Genomic DNA, 12,880 nt, shown 5'->3' with positions numbered 1-12,880 from the left:
CACAGAAAATGATAAGTGGGAGGGAGGAGAGTAGCAATTATACTTAATGAATTTGTAACAAAAAGTGTTGGTGAGGCTGTGGAGAGAAGGGAGCCCCGGTGCTATGTGGTAGGAATGGGAACTGATGCAGCCACTATTGAAAACAGTATGGAGGTTCCTCGGAAACTTGAAAATAGAACTGCTATATGGTCCAGCAATCCCACTTCTGGGTATTTATCTGAAGAAAACTAAACTGCTGTCTCAAAAAGATAGATGCACCCCATGTTCATTGCAGCATTACTTACATCCCAAGACATGGAAACAACCTAAGTGTCCAAGTACAAAGGGATAGAGAGGGTGCGGCACAGCCTGGTCAGTAGCTCGGTTGGCTGGAGCATTGTCTCTATGTGCCAAGGTTGTGGGTTTGATCCAGGTTCTGGCACAAATAGGAATCAACCAATGAATGCATGAATAAGTGGAACGACAAATCCATGTTTCTCTCTCCCTTTCTCTAACATCAATTAAAAAAAAAAAAAAAAAAAAAAAAAAAAGAGCCAGGCTAGTGTTGCTCAGTGGTTGGGTGTCAAACTACAAACCAGGAGGTTAAGATTCAATTCTCAGTCAGGGCACATGACCAAGTGCAGGAAGCAGCCAATCAATGACATCATTCATGTTTCTCTCTCCCTCTCCATTCTTCTCTGAAATCAATAAACACATTTTTGAAAAAAAGAAAAGATGTGGAACATATATACAATGGAATATTATTCAGTCATAAAAAGAAGGGAATTCTGCCGAAGCCGGTTTGGCTCAGTGGTAGAGCGTCGGTCTGCGGACTGAAAGGTCCCAGGTTCGATTCCGGTCAAGGGCATGTACATTGGTTGCAGGCACATCCCCAGTAGGGGGTGCGCAAGAGGCAGCTGGTCGATGTTTCTCTCTCATCGATGTTTCTAGCTCTCTATCTCTCTCCCTTCCTCTCTGTAAAAAATCAATAAAATATATTTAAAAAAAAAAAAAAGAAGGGAATTCTGTCATTTGCAACAATATGAATTAACCTTGAGAGCATTATGCTAAGTGAAATAAGTCAGAGAAAGACAAATCCATATGATCTGCTTATATGTAGAATCTAGAAAAATGAAGAAACACAAACCCATACAGATAACAGATTAGTGGTACTAGAGGTGGAGATGGGGTGGCTGGGGTGGAGATAGTGGGTGAAAAGTGCTCAAAAAGTACAAATGACCAAACTTGCAATTATAAGATAAGAAAGTCCTGAGATACAATGTACACCATGGTGATGATAGTTTACAGTACAGTATTTATATTTGAAGTTTGCTAAGAGAGTAGATCTTAAAAGTTCTCATTGCAAGAAGCCAGTGGGAGGTGAGCAGAGCCTCTCAGAAATCCGTCAGCAGCCAGACCGGTTTGGCTCAATGGATAGAGCGTCAGCCTGTGGACTGAAGGGTCCTGGGTTTGATTCCGGTCAAGGGCATGTACCTTGGTTGCGGGCAAATCCCCAGTGGGGGGTGTGCAAAGAGGCAGCTGATCGATGACTCTCTCTCATCGATGTTTCTAACTGTCTCTCTCCTTCCCTCTCTGTACAAAATCAGTAAAATATATTTTAAATAAATAAATAAATAAAATAAATAAATGAACCAGACTCCTATTTAAAAAAAAAAAAAAAAAGAAAAAAAAGAAAAGAAATCCGTTAGCATGCCCCACTTCCCGTGCGTGAGGAAGGGGGGTCTTAGCGTGTGATGGGGGTGGGTGTCTTGGGAGAAGAGCAGGCTCAGCTGCCTCTGGAATCACGGATTCTAAGATCTCTGTGTCTCTGCAGCTTTCCACATGTTAGTGCCACAGGGACAACTCCCCTGGGGCAGCGATCTTCACAGGTAACTGAGTGCATATAGCGGAATTTATTATTTTTTAGATTTGTAATTGAGCCCAGCCGGTGTTGCTCAGTGGTTAAGTGACGACTATGAACCACCAGGTCAAGGTTCGATTCCCTGTACAGGTTGCAGGCTTGATCCCCAGTGGGGAGCATGCAGGAGGTAGCCAATCAATGATTCTCTCTCATCACTGATGTTTCTGTCTCTCTCTCCCTTGCCCATTCTCTCTGAAATAATAAATATTTTAAAAAGATTTTTGATTTTTATAAAGAGAGGAAGGGAGATGATCCTATAAGATGCCTGAGTTCTCTGTGTCTTCAAATTTCAAGTGTGGTCAGGTGTTTTTCCCTCTGCAGCTCTCAGCATGAGCTAGCTAAATTTGTGCCTGCCACACCTTTCTCTGTCCCTTGTAATACTGATCTTGATCATTTTAACTTGCATGTTTATTTTTTTTATTTTTTATTTTTATTTTTTCACTGGAAAATAATTTTTATTGAGAGCCCACCAGCGGCACAATCTGCTCCTGACATTAGGCTCCTTCCTCCTTTGCGATCTGGTCTTTCTTGAGTGGTCCCATGAACGCTTTCTTCTCCCCGGTCTGGAAGCGGCCGTGGCCGAACTTGGAGTCGATAAACTTAAGGTCAATCTTCTCCAGGGCCCGCCGTTTGGTCTGCACCAGCAGGGACTTGCGGAGGGTGAGCACTCGCTTCTTGATTCCCACCACACAGCCTTTCAGCATGACGAAGTCATTGGTCACTTCACCGTAGTGGACAAAGCCACCTAGAGGGTCGATGCTCTTGTCAGACAGGTCGTAGTCGGTGGAGGCGTTGTTCTTGATTAGCTTGCAGTCCTTGATGAGGTAGCCCTGGCCAGTCTTGTAGATCTTCTTGTTGATCTCAGTGCGGTGATGGTAGCCTTTCTGCCCAGCCCGGGCCACAGAGAAGGCCACCCGGGCAGGATGCCACGCCCCGATACAGGCAACCTTCCGCAGCCCTCTGTGGGTCTCGCGTGGCAGCTTCCTGGTGTGCCAGCGGCTGGTGACCCCTTTGTAGCCTTTGCCCTTGGTCACTCTGCTGACATCAATCATCTCATCCTGTCCAAACACCTGGTTCACAGGGACCTGCTGCTCCAGCCTCTCCCGGGCCCAGTCCAGCTTCTCGGCCACCATGCCTCCGTTCACCTGGATCTCCATGAGGTGGGCCTTCTTCTGGCGCAGAGGAAGCAGGCGCATCTGGGTGTGGGCGATGACGCGGATGACCTGGCAGTACTTCTTCATGCTGTTGAAGTCCTTCTCCAGCTGCTTCTTGCCATCGTCGTCTTGCCACTTCTTGAAGTACTTGGTGAAGGCCTTCTTCTTGGACTTATAAAAGCGCCTTTTGCACTCATCGCTGATGTGCTCAGCAAAGATGGTTTTGAAGGTGCGGAGGCCCCGGGGGGTCTCCACATAGCCCACGATACCCACCACCACCATGGGGGGTGTCTCCACAATGGTCACGGCCTCCACAACTTCCTTCTTGTTCACCTTGGATCCTGGCCTGTCCACCTCCCGCACGATGTGGGTCATGCCGGCCTTGTAGCCCAGGAAGGCTGTGAGGTGGACCGGCTTGGAGGAGTCATCCTTGGGGAAGCTCTTCACCTTCCCGCGGTGCCGGCTGCTGCCTGGGAGCGGAGAACTTCCTGTGAGACAGGCTGCTGCCAACGCTGCCGGTAGACTTAACTTGCATTTTTATATACAACATTGTGTGTGTGTGTGTGTGTGTGTGTGTGTGTGTGTCTATCTGGAAAAGGAGATGGCAATGAAATGTTGCAATATGATTTCTCCCCAAATAAATTATCAAAACTTCCCTGTGTATCAAACTTAGAATATTTAAAACACACTATGTCACACTGTCAGATCCCCGTATGTCTTGGATCTATAACTGTAATGTTCTCTGTGAGCAGGACCAATTATTATTTTACAAAACAAACATAGCTATTTGTCTAATTTTAAAAACACTAATTGGGCTGAAACCGGTTTGGCTCAGTGGATAGAGCGTTGGCCTGTGGACTGAAAGGTCCCGGGTTTGATTCCGGTCAAGGCCTAGTTGCGGGCACGTACCCTAGTTGCGGGCACATCCCCAGTGGGGGGGTGTGCAGGAGGCAGCTGATTGATGTTTCTCTCTCATCGATATTTCTAACTCTCTATCCCTCTCTCTTCCTCTCTGTAAAAAATCAATAAAATATATTTAAAAAAGATTAATTGTGTTTTGATGATTAAATAAAATATATTCAGTGTTCTTTTGTACTTATTTAGAAAGTTATTTCTGTCATTATCACTATTATGGAATTGAGACTGTGAGAATACAGAACTTATGGGCAGGAGAGAAATATGAAAGTGCTTAGTTATATTCACTAAAATATGATGAAGACAAAACAAGGAAAGCCACATCATATGCCTTAAATTAGTAATAATGATTATAGTTCTCTACATTCTCATTTGCCATCATTTGTTCACCAACAGCTTTTCAGGACTTCACTTCTTGAGAATTTCAACCGAATCATTGCAAATGTGTTTTGCTCGGTTGCAGCTAATATACCTATTATAAGGTCTTTGTTTCTTGAGTCTCCAAATGCTTAAAGCTCTTCTGTTTTAAGATTCAAAGAGACTATAGCTTTCCATCTCCTGGATTCTGTCCCTAGATTCTGCTCTCTCCCCAGAGGCAGAGTAACCGTAGGATGGATGGCAAAGTGGAAAAGGTTTGGGGAGCATGTTCTGCTCTGCTCCCAGCTCTGCCCAAACCCTCTCTTTAATGCCCAGGGGTGTCCAGTCATAATGCCAGCCCAGCCCAGCCCAGACGTCCTGGTGCTCCTAGCTCCGCCCTGTGCGTTCTGTTCTTCTGTTATCCGTGCCAAAGATGCTTTGGACAAATCCTTTTTTGTTGAAAGTATTACAGATATCCCCTCCTTTCTCCCACGGACCTCTTGTAGTGCCCGCCCCCCCCCCCCCCCAGCTGCAACCACCTTATTGTCTGTGTCCATGGACCATGCATATATGCATACAAAAGGATGCTTTTAAAAAAGTTATATTTCTGCCTGTCAGCTGATTTTCCTCCACACTCCCTCCTCCTCCTCCTCCTCCTCCTCCTCCTCCTCTTCCTCGCCTTGAGTAATATTCCTTCATTTTTCTAAACACTGGGTGAGCAGCCAGTCCTGTGAACTGGGAATGATGTTCTCAGGTCACTAAAGTGGCATCTAGAGAGAACTTCACATCCTTTAGGACATCACGCAGGAGCACTCAGAGTGGGGAAGAGAAACCTGCAGGTTAAGTTTTTTCATCCCCCCCCCCCAACTTAATGGAGAAATCTTTGAATCCCACTCTTATTGGAGGAAAGGAATAGGATCTGATGGACAGAAACAGGAAATAAAAAAGGCCAAGAATCTGAAAGGAAATAAATCAATGAAAAGGACTTTTATATTACTTTTTATCTAAAGAAATGGACTCTGTCTCACACACGGAGGAAATACGGCCAACAATCATTTTCAGGGTGACTGTGCCCTCTTTGGCTGTCCCCTGCCGCCCCCTCTTTCTGAGGATGCTGCTCCTGGCTGTCCCCCCGCAGACGGCGGGCGCTCCTGGGCCTTCCTGGGGTCGGGCCCCGGGTCCCGCGGGAGCGGGACACCTGGCTTGGCCAGCACGATCTCGTCCACCGAGGCCAGCTGCAGCACGATGTCCACCACGGTGCGGAGCGCGTGGGCCTTGGCCGCCAGGCAGTCCCACACCTCCTCCTCGGCCACGTCCATGAGGCCCCGGGCCCCCACTCCTATCAGGAAGTGGCCGCGCTGGTGCGCGGTGGTCAGGTCTGCCATCACCGCGGAGACGGCGAGGCCCGCGTTCTGGGCCAGGGTGGCGGGGAGCGAGCGCAGGGCCTGGGCGAAGGCCAGGAGCGCGGGCCCGCCGGGCCCCTCCAGCGCCGCGCCTCTGTCCGCCAGCGCCTTCGCCAGCGCCATCTCGGTGGCGCCGGCGCCGGGCAGCAGCCGCGGGTCCTGGCACAGCTGCGCGTACACGTCGATGCCGTGGTAGACAGCCTGCTGGGCGCCGCGCAGCCCCTCCGTGGTGGCCGCCCGCAGCACCAGCGTGAGCGCGGGCGTGTCGGGGCCGTCCCACTGGAACACGACCGCCGCGGCCTCGCCCTCGCCCAGCGCCCGCGGGAACACGCGCTCACACCGCCCCAGCGGCAGCGGCGGCAGCAGGTAGGGCATCACGGGCGTGCCCAGCGCCTCGCTCAGGCCCTGCAGCTCGCGCAGCGCCTTCACCTGGACCACCAGGATGCCGCACTGGTCCGCCTGCGCCAGCGTCTTTGCCGCCACCGGCCCGCACACCACCGCCACGTTCACGGCCCCCATGGCCAGCTGCAGCACCTGCTTCTCCGTCACGTAGTCGGTCCCCTTCCGGAAGCGGACGAGCTCCGCGGGGCAGGAGATGGTGGCCGTGGCGGGCGCGTTGGAGCCGACGAGGCCGAAGGGGCAGGCGAAGAGCGCCACCCGCGCGCCGCCCACCACGGCGGTGACCTGGCCGCAGGGCCTGCCGGGCACGGCCAGCCCGGGCAGCAGGCACGAGCGGTCCAGCGGCCCGCCCCGCAGCGCGCACACGCCCAGGCGCTCGGGGCGGAAGGTGCCGTCCAGCTCCCGGGCCTCCCAGCACGCCTGCGCCACCAGCCGCGCCAGGCCCTCGGCGTCCGACAGCGTGTGCGTGTTCATGACCGAGTGCAGCGCCCAGAACGGGTCCTCCAGCGGCCCCAGCGCGCGCACGGCCAGCGCGGGCAGCAGCGCCAGCGCCTCGGCCGTGGCGGCGGCGAAGGCCTCGCGCAGCTGGGCGCGCGGCAGGCCGGCCAGCAGCAGCCGCTCGGCCTGCGCCAGCAGCGCCTCGGCCAGCAGCACCGCGAAGGCCGAGCCGTCGCCGCAGTGCTCCGCGTGGTTGAGCGCCGCGTCCCGCAGGAGCCGGGCGGCGGGGTGCTCCAGCTCCAGGGCGCCCAGGATGGCCGTGGTGTAGCCCGTGAGCACCGTCTCGCCCTTAGCCGTCACCAGGAGCTTCTGCAGGCCGAGCGGGCCGTAGCACGGCCGGATGATCTTGGCCAGGGCGTGCGCCGCCGCCAGGCTCCGGAGGAAGGGCTGCTCGCTGTCGCCCGGGCCGGGCCACAGCCGCTGAGGCAGCTCCCGCACCGAGGCCGCGCCGCCGCCGTCCATGGCCGGGGAGAGGGGCCCCCCCCGGGGGCTGGGGCGCTCCACACACAGCAGCGGGGCGCCCCGCGCCGGCTTCTGAAGCTGCTCAGGGAGTCAGCCGGTGTCAGGAGACATCGGCTCTCCCGGCCGGTGCAGGGCGACCTGCTGAGCGTGGGCCTGAAACGGATCTGTCAGGGACTGGCTCCTGAGCCTCGGAGGGTGGGAGCTGAAAGGGATCTTATCCTGATGACCTCACAGAGTGGCCCGTGGAACCCTGAGCGGGGAATGAGGTCACAGAGGATGTTGCAGTCCTTAGGGGCTGGGGCCAGGCAGAAGGCAGGCCCGGTGGCCCGGTGATGAGGGACAGGTTTATGCGCCAGGCCCCCGTTTCATTTAAACTTTGGAGACAAGAGGAAGGAGTCATATGGAAATACACACACACACACACACACACACACACACACACGCTCCGCGCTGTAAGCGTGTGCAGTACCATCTGATAGCAGCCAGGCTGTAACCTGCCTTTGCCTCCTCCGCCACCTTATCCGTCTGTGCTGTTCCTCTGGTCCTTCAGACGTCTGTTGGTCTGTTTATCTTTCAGGTTGCAGGTGTGTGAGGCCACACACAGTGTGACAGCTCCTCCCAGTGACAGCGGAGTCACTGATCTGGCAAAGACAGGGCCAGGCCAGGAGGGAAGAAGCCGGCAGCCCATAGACAAATAGACATGGACTCAGAGAGTGACAGGGCCCAGGCGTCCAGGGTGAGGAAGGCAGAAAACCTCAGTGTCTGGAGTTGGGGCCTCCCACATCCCTCCACCCTCAGAAGGCACGCTCCCCACTCCTTCCTTGCCTCATGCAGAGGCTGCTGGAGTAATGATCGCTTCTCTTTCGGTTTAACAAATATTTGCCGAGCACCCACAGTGAACAGTGTAATGAGGAGCACAGAGATGACAGGAATATAGAGCCTCTCGAGGGAGAGAGATTTCTAACACAACTTCCCACACCACTTCCCATAGTGTTAGGCAGAGCACCAGCTGGTGGACATGAATGTGTCTTTATTTGTTTAATCTTCTAGAGAGAGAAGGGAGGAAAATTTAGAGAGAAACATTGACCTATTGTTCCACTTATTTATGCATTCATTGGTTAATTCTTTTAAAAAATATATACTTTTATTGATTTCAGATAGGGAGAGGGAGAGATAGAAACTTCAATGATGAGAGAGACTCATTGATTGGCTTCTCCTGCATGCCCCCTACTGGGGATCAAGTTCGTAACCCAAGCATCTGCCCTTGACTGGAATTGAACCTGGGACCTTCAGTCCACTGCCCATGCTAGCCACTGAAGCAAACCAGCTGGGCTCATTGGTTCTTATATGTGCCCTGACTGAGGATCAAGCCTGAAACCTTGGCATATGGGGACGATGTTCCAACCACCTGGGCCACCTGGCCAGGGCTGCATACTGGAACAGCTATTATGATTAGGGGAAAGATGGTGCTCACTGGTTAGAGTGATTGGTCCTCGCACCGAAGGGTCGCAGGTTGGGTTCTGGGTAAAGAGCACACATCTGGGTTGCAGGTTCGAACCCAGGCTCAGTGGGGGCACATGTGGGAGACAACCAATCGATGGCATGTTGATGTTTTTCTTTCTCATCACCAACTCCCCACCCACTCTCTAAAAAGCAATGGAAAAAATATCCTCAGGTGAGGATTAACAGCGACAAAAAGGGATTAGGGGAAGCACAGAGCAATACCATTCATTTTCATTTGGAAAAACCTTTTTACTTTGTTTAACGGCAGATGTTCCTGGGGAGTGGGAAATAGATCTCCGAAAGGGATAATAACAATCAGAGTCATGATAGTATGGCAGACATTGTTTTAATATTTCCACAGACAAGATGGTAGTGAGAAAGAAAAGGGGAAAAAAAATCACAGTGAAAGTGAAATATAATTAAGGCTAAAGAGGAGATAATTTTGGAGAAAAAAAACTTTTCCCTTAACTTGCTTTTATAAATATTATAGTTATTCACATAAGAAATGCTGAGGGTGGGCAGCAGAGATGACTTCCAGTTTCTTTATAGAAATGTACATTGCAACAACCAACATAGAATGTAGCAAGGTATGCACATACACATTGTTTATAAAGATAGTTTCTTCTTAAAAAGTAGACACTCCTGTAAAAGATTGTCTTAGATCTTTTCCTTAAGCATGCTTTCCCATTTATTTCACTTACTCCACAGTTATTTATTGAGCGGCTGCTGAGTAATATGTATAAAAGGTGAATAAGACAGACAGCTAATCACAACTCATTACAGGCCGGGAGCCTGGATGAGGTAAAGCTCGGGTGTTACAGAAACATGGCGGGGGAGGGGAGGGGACCATAACCTTCCCCATGGGAAGAACGGTGGTCTGGAATGGAAGTGAAGCCTAACGTGTGAGCTGAAGGAAAGAAAAAAAAAAAAAAAAGAAGAAGAAGAAGGGATTGGGACAAGCTGGCAAAGGGTGTTGTCCACCAAAAGCAGTCCTGCGGCTGCAGCTCATGGTGAGGAGGAAGGGAGGGGCTAGAAGGAGGTACTGGAGGGCGGCAGGGGCTCCGGAGAGCCATGCCCAGGAATTTAGATTTCCACCGGAAGGGTGGCCGATGGACTGGGAGTTCCATTTCCATTGGACAAGGGTATGGTTTTCTGTTGTGAAGTCCTCACCTGTTTGAGTACACAGCACAGGGGAATGACCATTTGGTCGTTATCTCTGACCCTTAAGGAGGGCCAGTGTCATAAAACAGGTCTCAAACTACACATTCTATGCTCAAGTTTTTGACTGATCGTTACAAACATCAAACTAGCCAAGAAACTACTCAATTTTTTAAAAATATATTTTATTGATTTTTTTTTTTTACAGAGAGGAAGGGAGAGAGATAGAGAGCTAGAAATGTCGATGAGAGAGAAACATCAACCAGCTGCCTCCTGCACACCCCCTATCGGGGAGGTGCCCGCAACCAATGTACATGCCCTTGACCAGAATCGAACCTGGGACCCTTCAGTTCGTAGACGCTCTACCGCTGAGCCAAACCAGTTTCGGCGGAACTACTCAATTTTTTTAAAAAAATATATATTTGACCGAAATCGGTTTAGCTCAGCGGTAGAGCGTCCGTCTATGGACTGAGAGGTCCTGGGTTCAACTCTGATCAAGGATATGTACTTTGGTTGCGGGCACATCCTTGGTGGGGGGTGTGCAGGAGGCAGCTGGTTGGTGTTTCTCTCTCATTGATGTTTCTAGCTCTCTATCTCTCTTCCTTCCTCTCTGTAAAAAATCAATAAAATATATTTAAAAAAATAAAATAATAAAAAAACATATATATTTTATTGAGTTTTTACTGAGAGGAAGAGAGAGGGATAGAGAGTTAGAAACATTGATCAGCTGCCTCTTGTACACCTGCAACCAAGGAACACGCCCTTGACCAGACTTGAACCTGAGACTCTTCAGTCCGCAGGCCAACGCTCTATCCACTGAGCCAAACCAGTTTCAGCTCAATCTTGATTTTACTTTTTACTATGAGGACCCAGCCATTGTTAAATTCACTTTGATTTTATTTAACCTTCATATTGATTGGATCTAAAATAAATGTAAACACATTTTTGTGTGTGTGTGCACCAAGAAGAATTGGGATGCAGTTAACCCATTTCATACAATTGTCTAACACTTTGATCTAAGATGGGTAGCCATCAATGTAGGGTGTTTTGTAGTTATATCCTTACCAGAACATGAGAATGTGATCTTACTTATAAACAAAATTGTTGCAGATATAATTAATTAAGACGAGGTTATCCTGGAGTAGGGTGGATCCTGGATCCAATATGACTGGTATCCTTACAAGAACAGAAGACCCACACAGCGAACCCAGTGAGGACACAGACACACACACAAGGTGGCATGTGACGATGGAGGCAGAGATTGGGATGGTGCACCTGCGAGCCAAGAACGCTGAGGACTGTGGGCAGCCCCAGAAGCCAGGAGGGAGACATGGGACAGATTCTCCCTCAGAGCCTCCGGGAGAAACCAGCCCTGCCAACACCTTGATTTTGGACTTCCAGCTACCAAAACCGGAGGAGAATAAACTTCTGCAGTTAAGAGCTGCCCAGTTTGTGGTGCAGCATCCCTAGGAATCTATATGGTGGTTTTGCATGTCAATAAAGGAGAGGAGCATAAGAAAGTGTGTGAGTGTGTGTGTGTGTGAGAGAGAGATTGAGAGAAAGAGGGGGAGAGGGAGAGAGAGGAGAGAGAGAGTGCATTTCCAGGAGTTGATGACGCTTGCTGGCAGAGTGTTTTCTAGGCCGCCTTTTGTGAATAGACACACTGTCTGATCACTTGTCCCCTCCCTGCCCTTCCCCTCAAACGCCTATGGTCATGGACACAATGGATATCAATATTTAATCATTCAATTGGCATGTTTTTCTATGTTTATTTTTCAGTTGCCTGCTCGACCCTCTTTTGTTTATTTTGTTAAGTCGCCTGGCTTAGAGTGTTCACCCCCAGAGGGCAAGATGCTTATCTTTCTAAAATGTGCTCAGAAGGCCTGCTGACTCATGCCCCAGACTCTCATACACGTATTATTATTATTGTTATTTTTAATTTATTTTAGAGAGAGGAAAGGGGAGGGATAGAGAAAAGCACTGATGGCTGCCTCCCATACACGCCCGAGCAGGGATGGCACCGTAACCTTTTGGTGTAGGGGAAGATGTTCCAACTAGGCCACGCAGGCCAGGAACAGACATTATTTTTGAAGGGGATTGTTTTGATTGTGTCTTCTAAGTTTTTCCCTTTAACTTTTCTACCACACCAGTGCACAATCTGCATTACTGAAATAACTTATGCAAAGTAATATGAAACAATGCACCACAGATTAAATATGAGTGAATTTTAAATGATTGAAGTTATTTTTTAAAACATTTTTTTCTACTGAGAAATAATGGAGAAAATAATGATAGCCATTAATGCAGCTTTTTAAAGTGTAACTTTGATACACTTTGGGAGAGTATTTTATTTGATAGTAAAAATATGAACACAAAATGGTACAATCTAGGATTTAAGTTTTCAGTGGTCTTTTCCCAACTGTAAAAGTTTGGTCCCTAAAAAACTCTGAGGAATTTAAGACTTTAAGGAAAAACACAAAGAGAGGAACAACAACCATCACTGAACCTATAGGAGATCTTACCAATATTTTTGCATTTACGCTGGCTGGTGTGGCCCAGGTGGTTGGAGAGTCATCCCTTGCAAAGAAAGATCGCTGTTTGATTCCTGGTCAGGGCACATACCTAGGTTTTGGTTCAGGCTTGATCCCTGGTGGGGGTGTGTACAGGAGGCAATCAATCGATGTTTCTCTCATCAAAGTCTGTTTGTCTCTAAAAAAAAAAAAAAAAAAAAATCATTAAAACATATCCTCTGGGAGGAGATAAATATTTTTTACATTCACTAAGTGATAAAGACACACTCTGAATAAAGACCATGTCAATGATATTTACAGGCCTTCAAATAGTAAGAATGGGCACTGTGCTATGAGTTCTTATTCACTGCCACTTGTTTGCCAGACTCTAAGAATTTCATTTGCTTAAAGTTCATGTGAGATTTTTTGTTGTTGTTGCAGATAAAAAACCCTTACTACCTACATTTTAAATATTTGGTATATATTTCTGATTATATGACCTGTGCTTTGAAAGACTGTATTATTGTAAGCAATGTAATATAGAAAGTGAACGTTCCTGCAATCCACTCTTCCGAGATGACCAAGTTTGGTACATATCTACCACATCGGAAAAAAATGCCT

At 49.0% G+C, this 12,880-nt stretch overlaps 2 protein-coding genes across 2 annotated transcripts; both read right to left on the bottom strand.

Moving 5' to 3' along the window:
• Positions 1-2,338: 2,338 nt before the first annotated feature.
• LOC311629452 (large ribosomal subunit protein uL3-like) lies at positions 2,339-3,744 on the bottom strand. The gene has a single exon (XM_084897553.1). The coding sequence runs from the start codon at positions 3,427-3,429 to the stop codon at positions 2,395-2,397; it is 1,035 nt and encodes a 344-aa protein (XP_084753679.1). The 5' UTR covers positions 3,430-3,744; the 3' UTR covers positions 2,339-2,394.
• A 1,546-nt stretch (positions 3,745-5,290) lies between these two features.
• CCT8L2 (chaperonin containing TCP1 subunit 8 like 2) lies at positions 5,291-7,194 on the bottom strand. Its single transcript, XM_084897525.1, has one exon. The coding sequence runs from the start codon at positions 7,086-7,088 to the stop codon at positions 5,385-5,387; it is 1,704 nt and encodes a 567-aa protein (XP_084753651.1). The 5' UTR covers positions 7,089-7,194; the 3' UTR covers positions 5,291-5,384.
• Positions 7,195-12,880: the final 5,686 nt, after the last annotated feature.

This window comes from Pipistrellus hanaki, assembly GCF_964339955.1.
Source record: "Pipistrellus hanaki genome assembly, chromosome: 10".
Lineage (NCBI taxonomy): Eukaryota > Metazoa > Chordata > Mammalia > Chiroptera > Vespertilionidae > Pipistrellus > Pipistrellus hanaki.
Note: the sequence above shows the minus strand (reverse complement) of the source record. Positions and strands in the feature narration are given on the sequence as shown.

Excerpts from the sequence above, each read along its gene's own strand:
- LOC311629452 (XM_084897553.1), bottom strand. The coding sequence starts at position 3,429 with ATGACCCACATCGTGCGGGAGGTGGACAGGCCAGGATCCAAGGTGAAC.
- CCT8L2 (XM_084897525.1), bottom strand. The coding sequence starts at position 7,088 with ATGGACGGCGGCGGCGCGGCCTCGGTGCGGGAGCTGCCTCAGCGGCTG.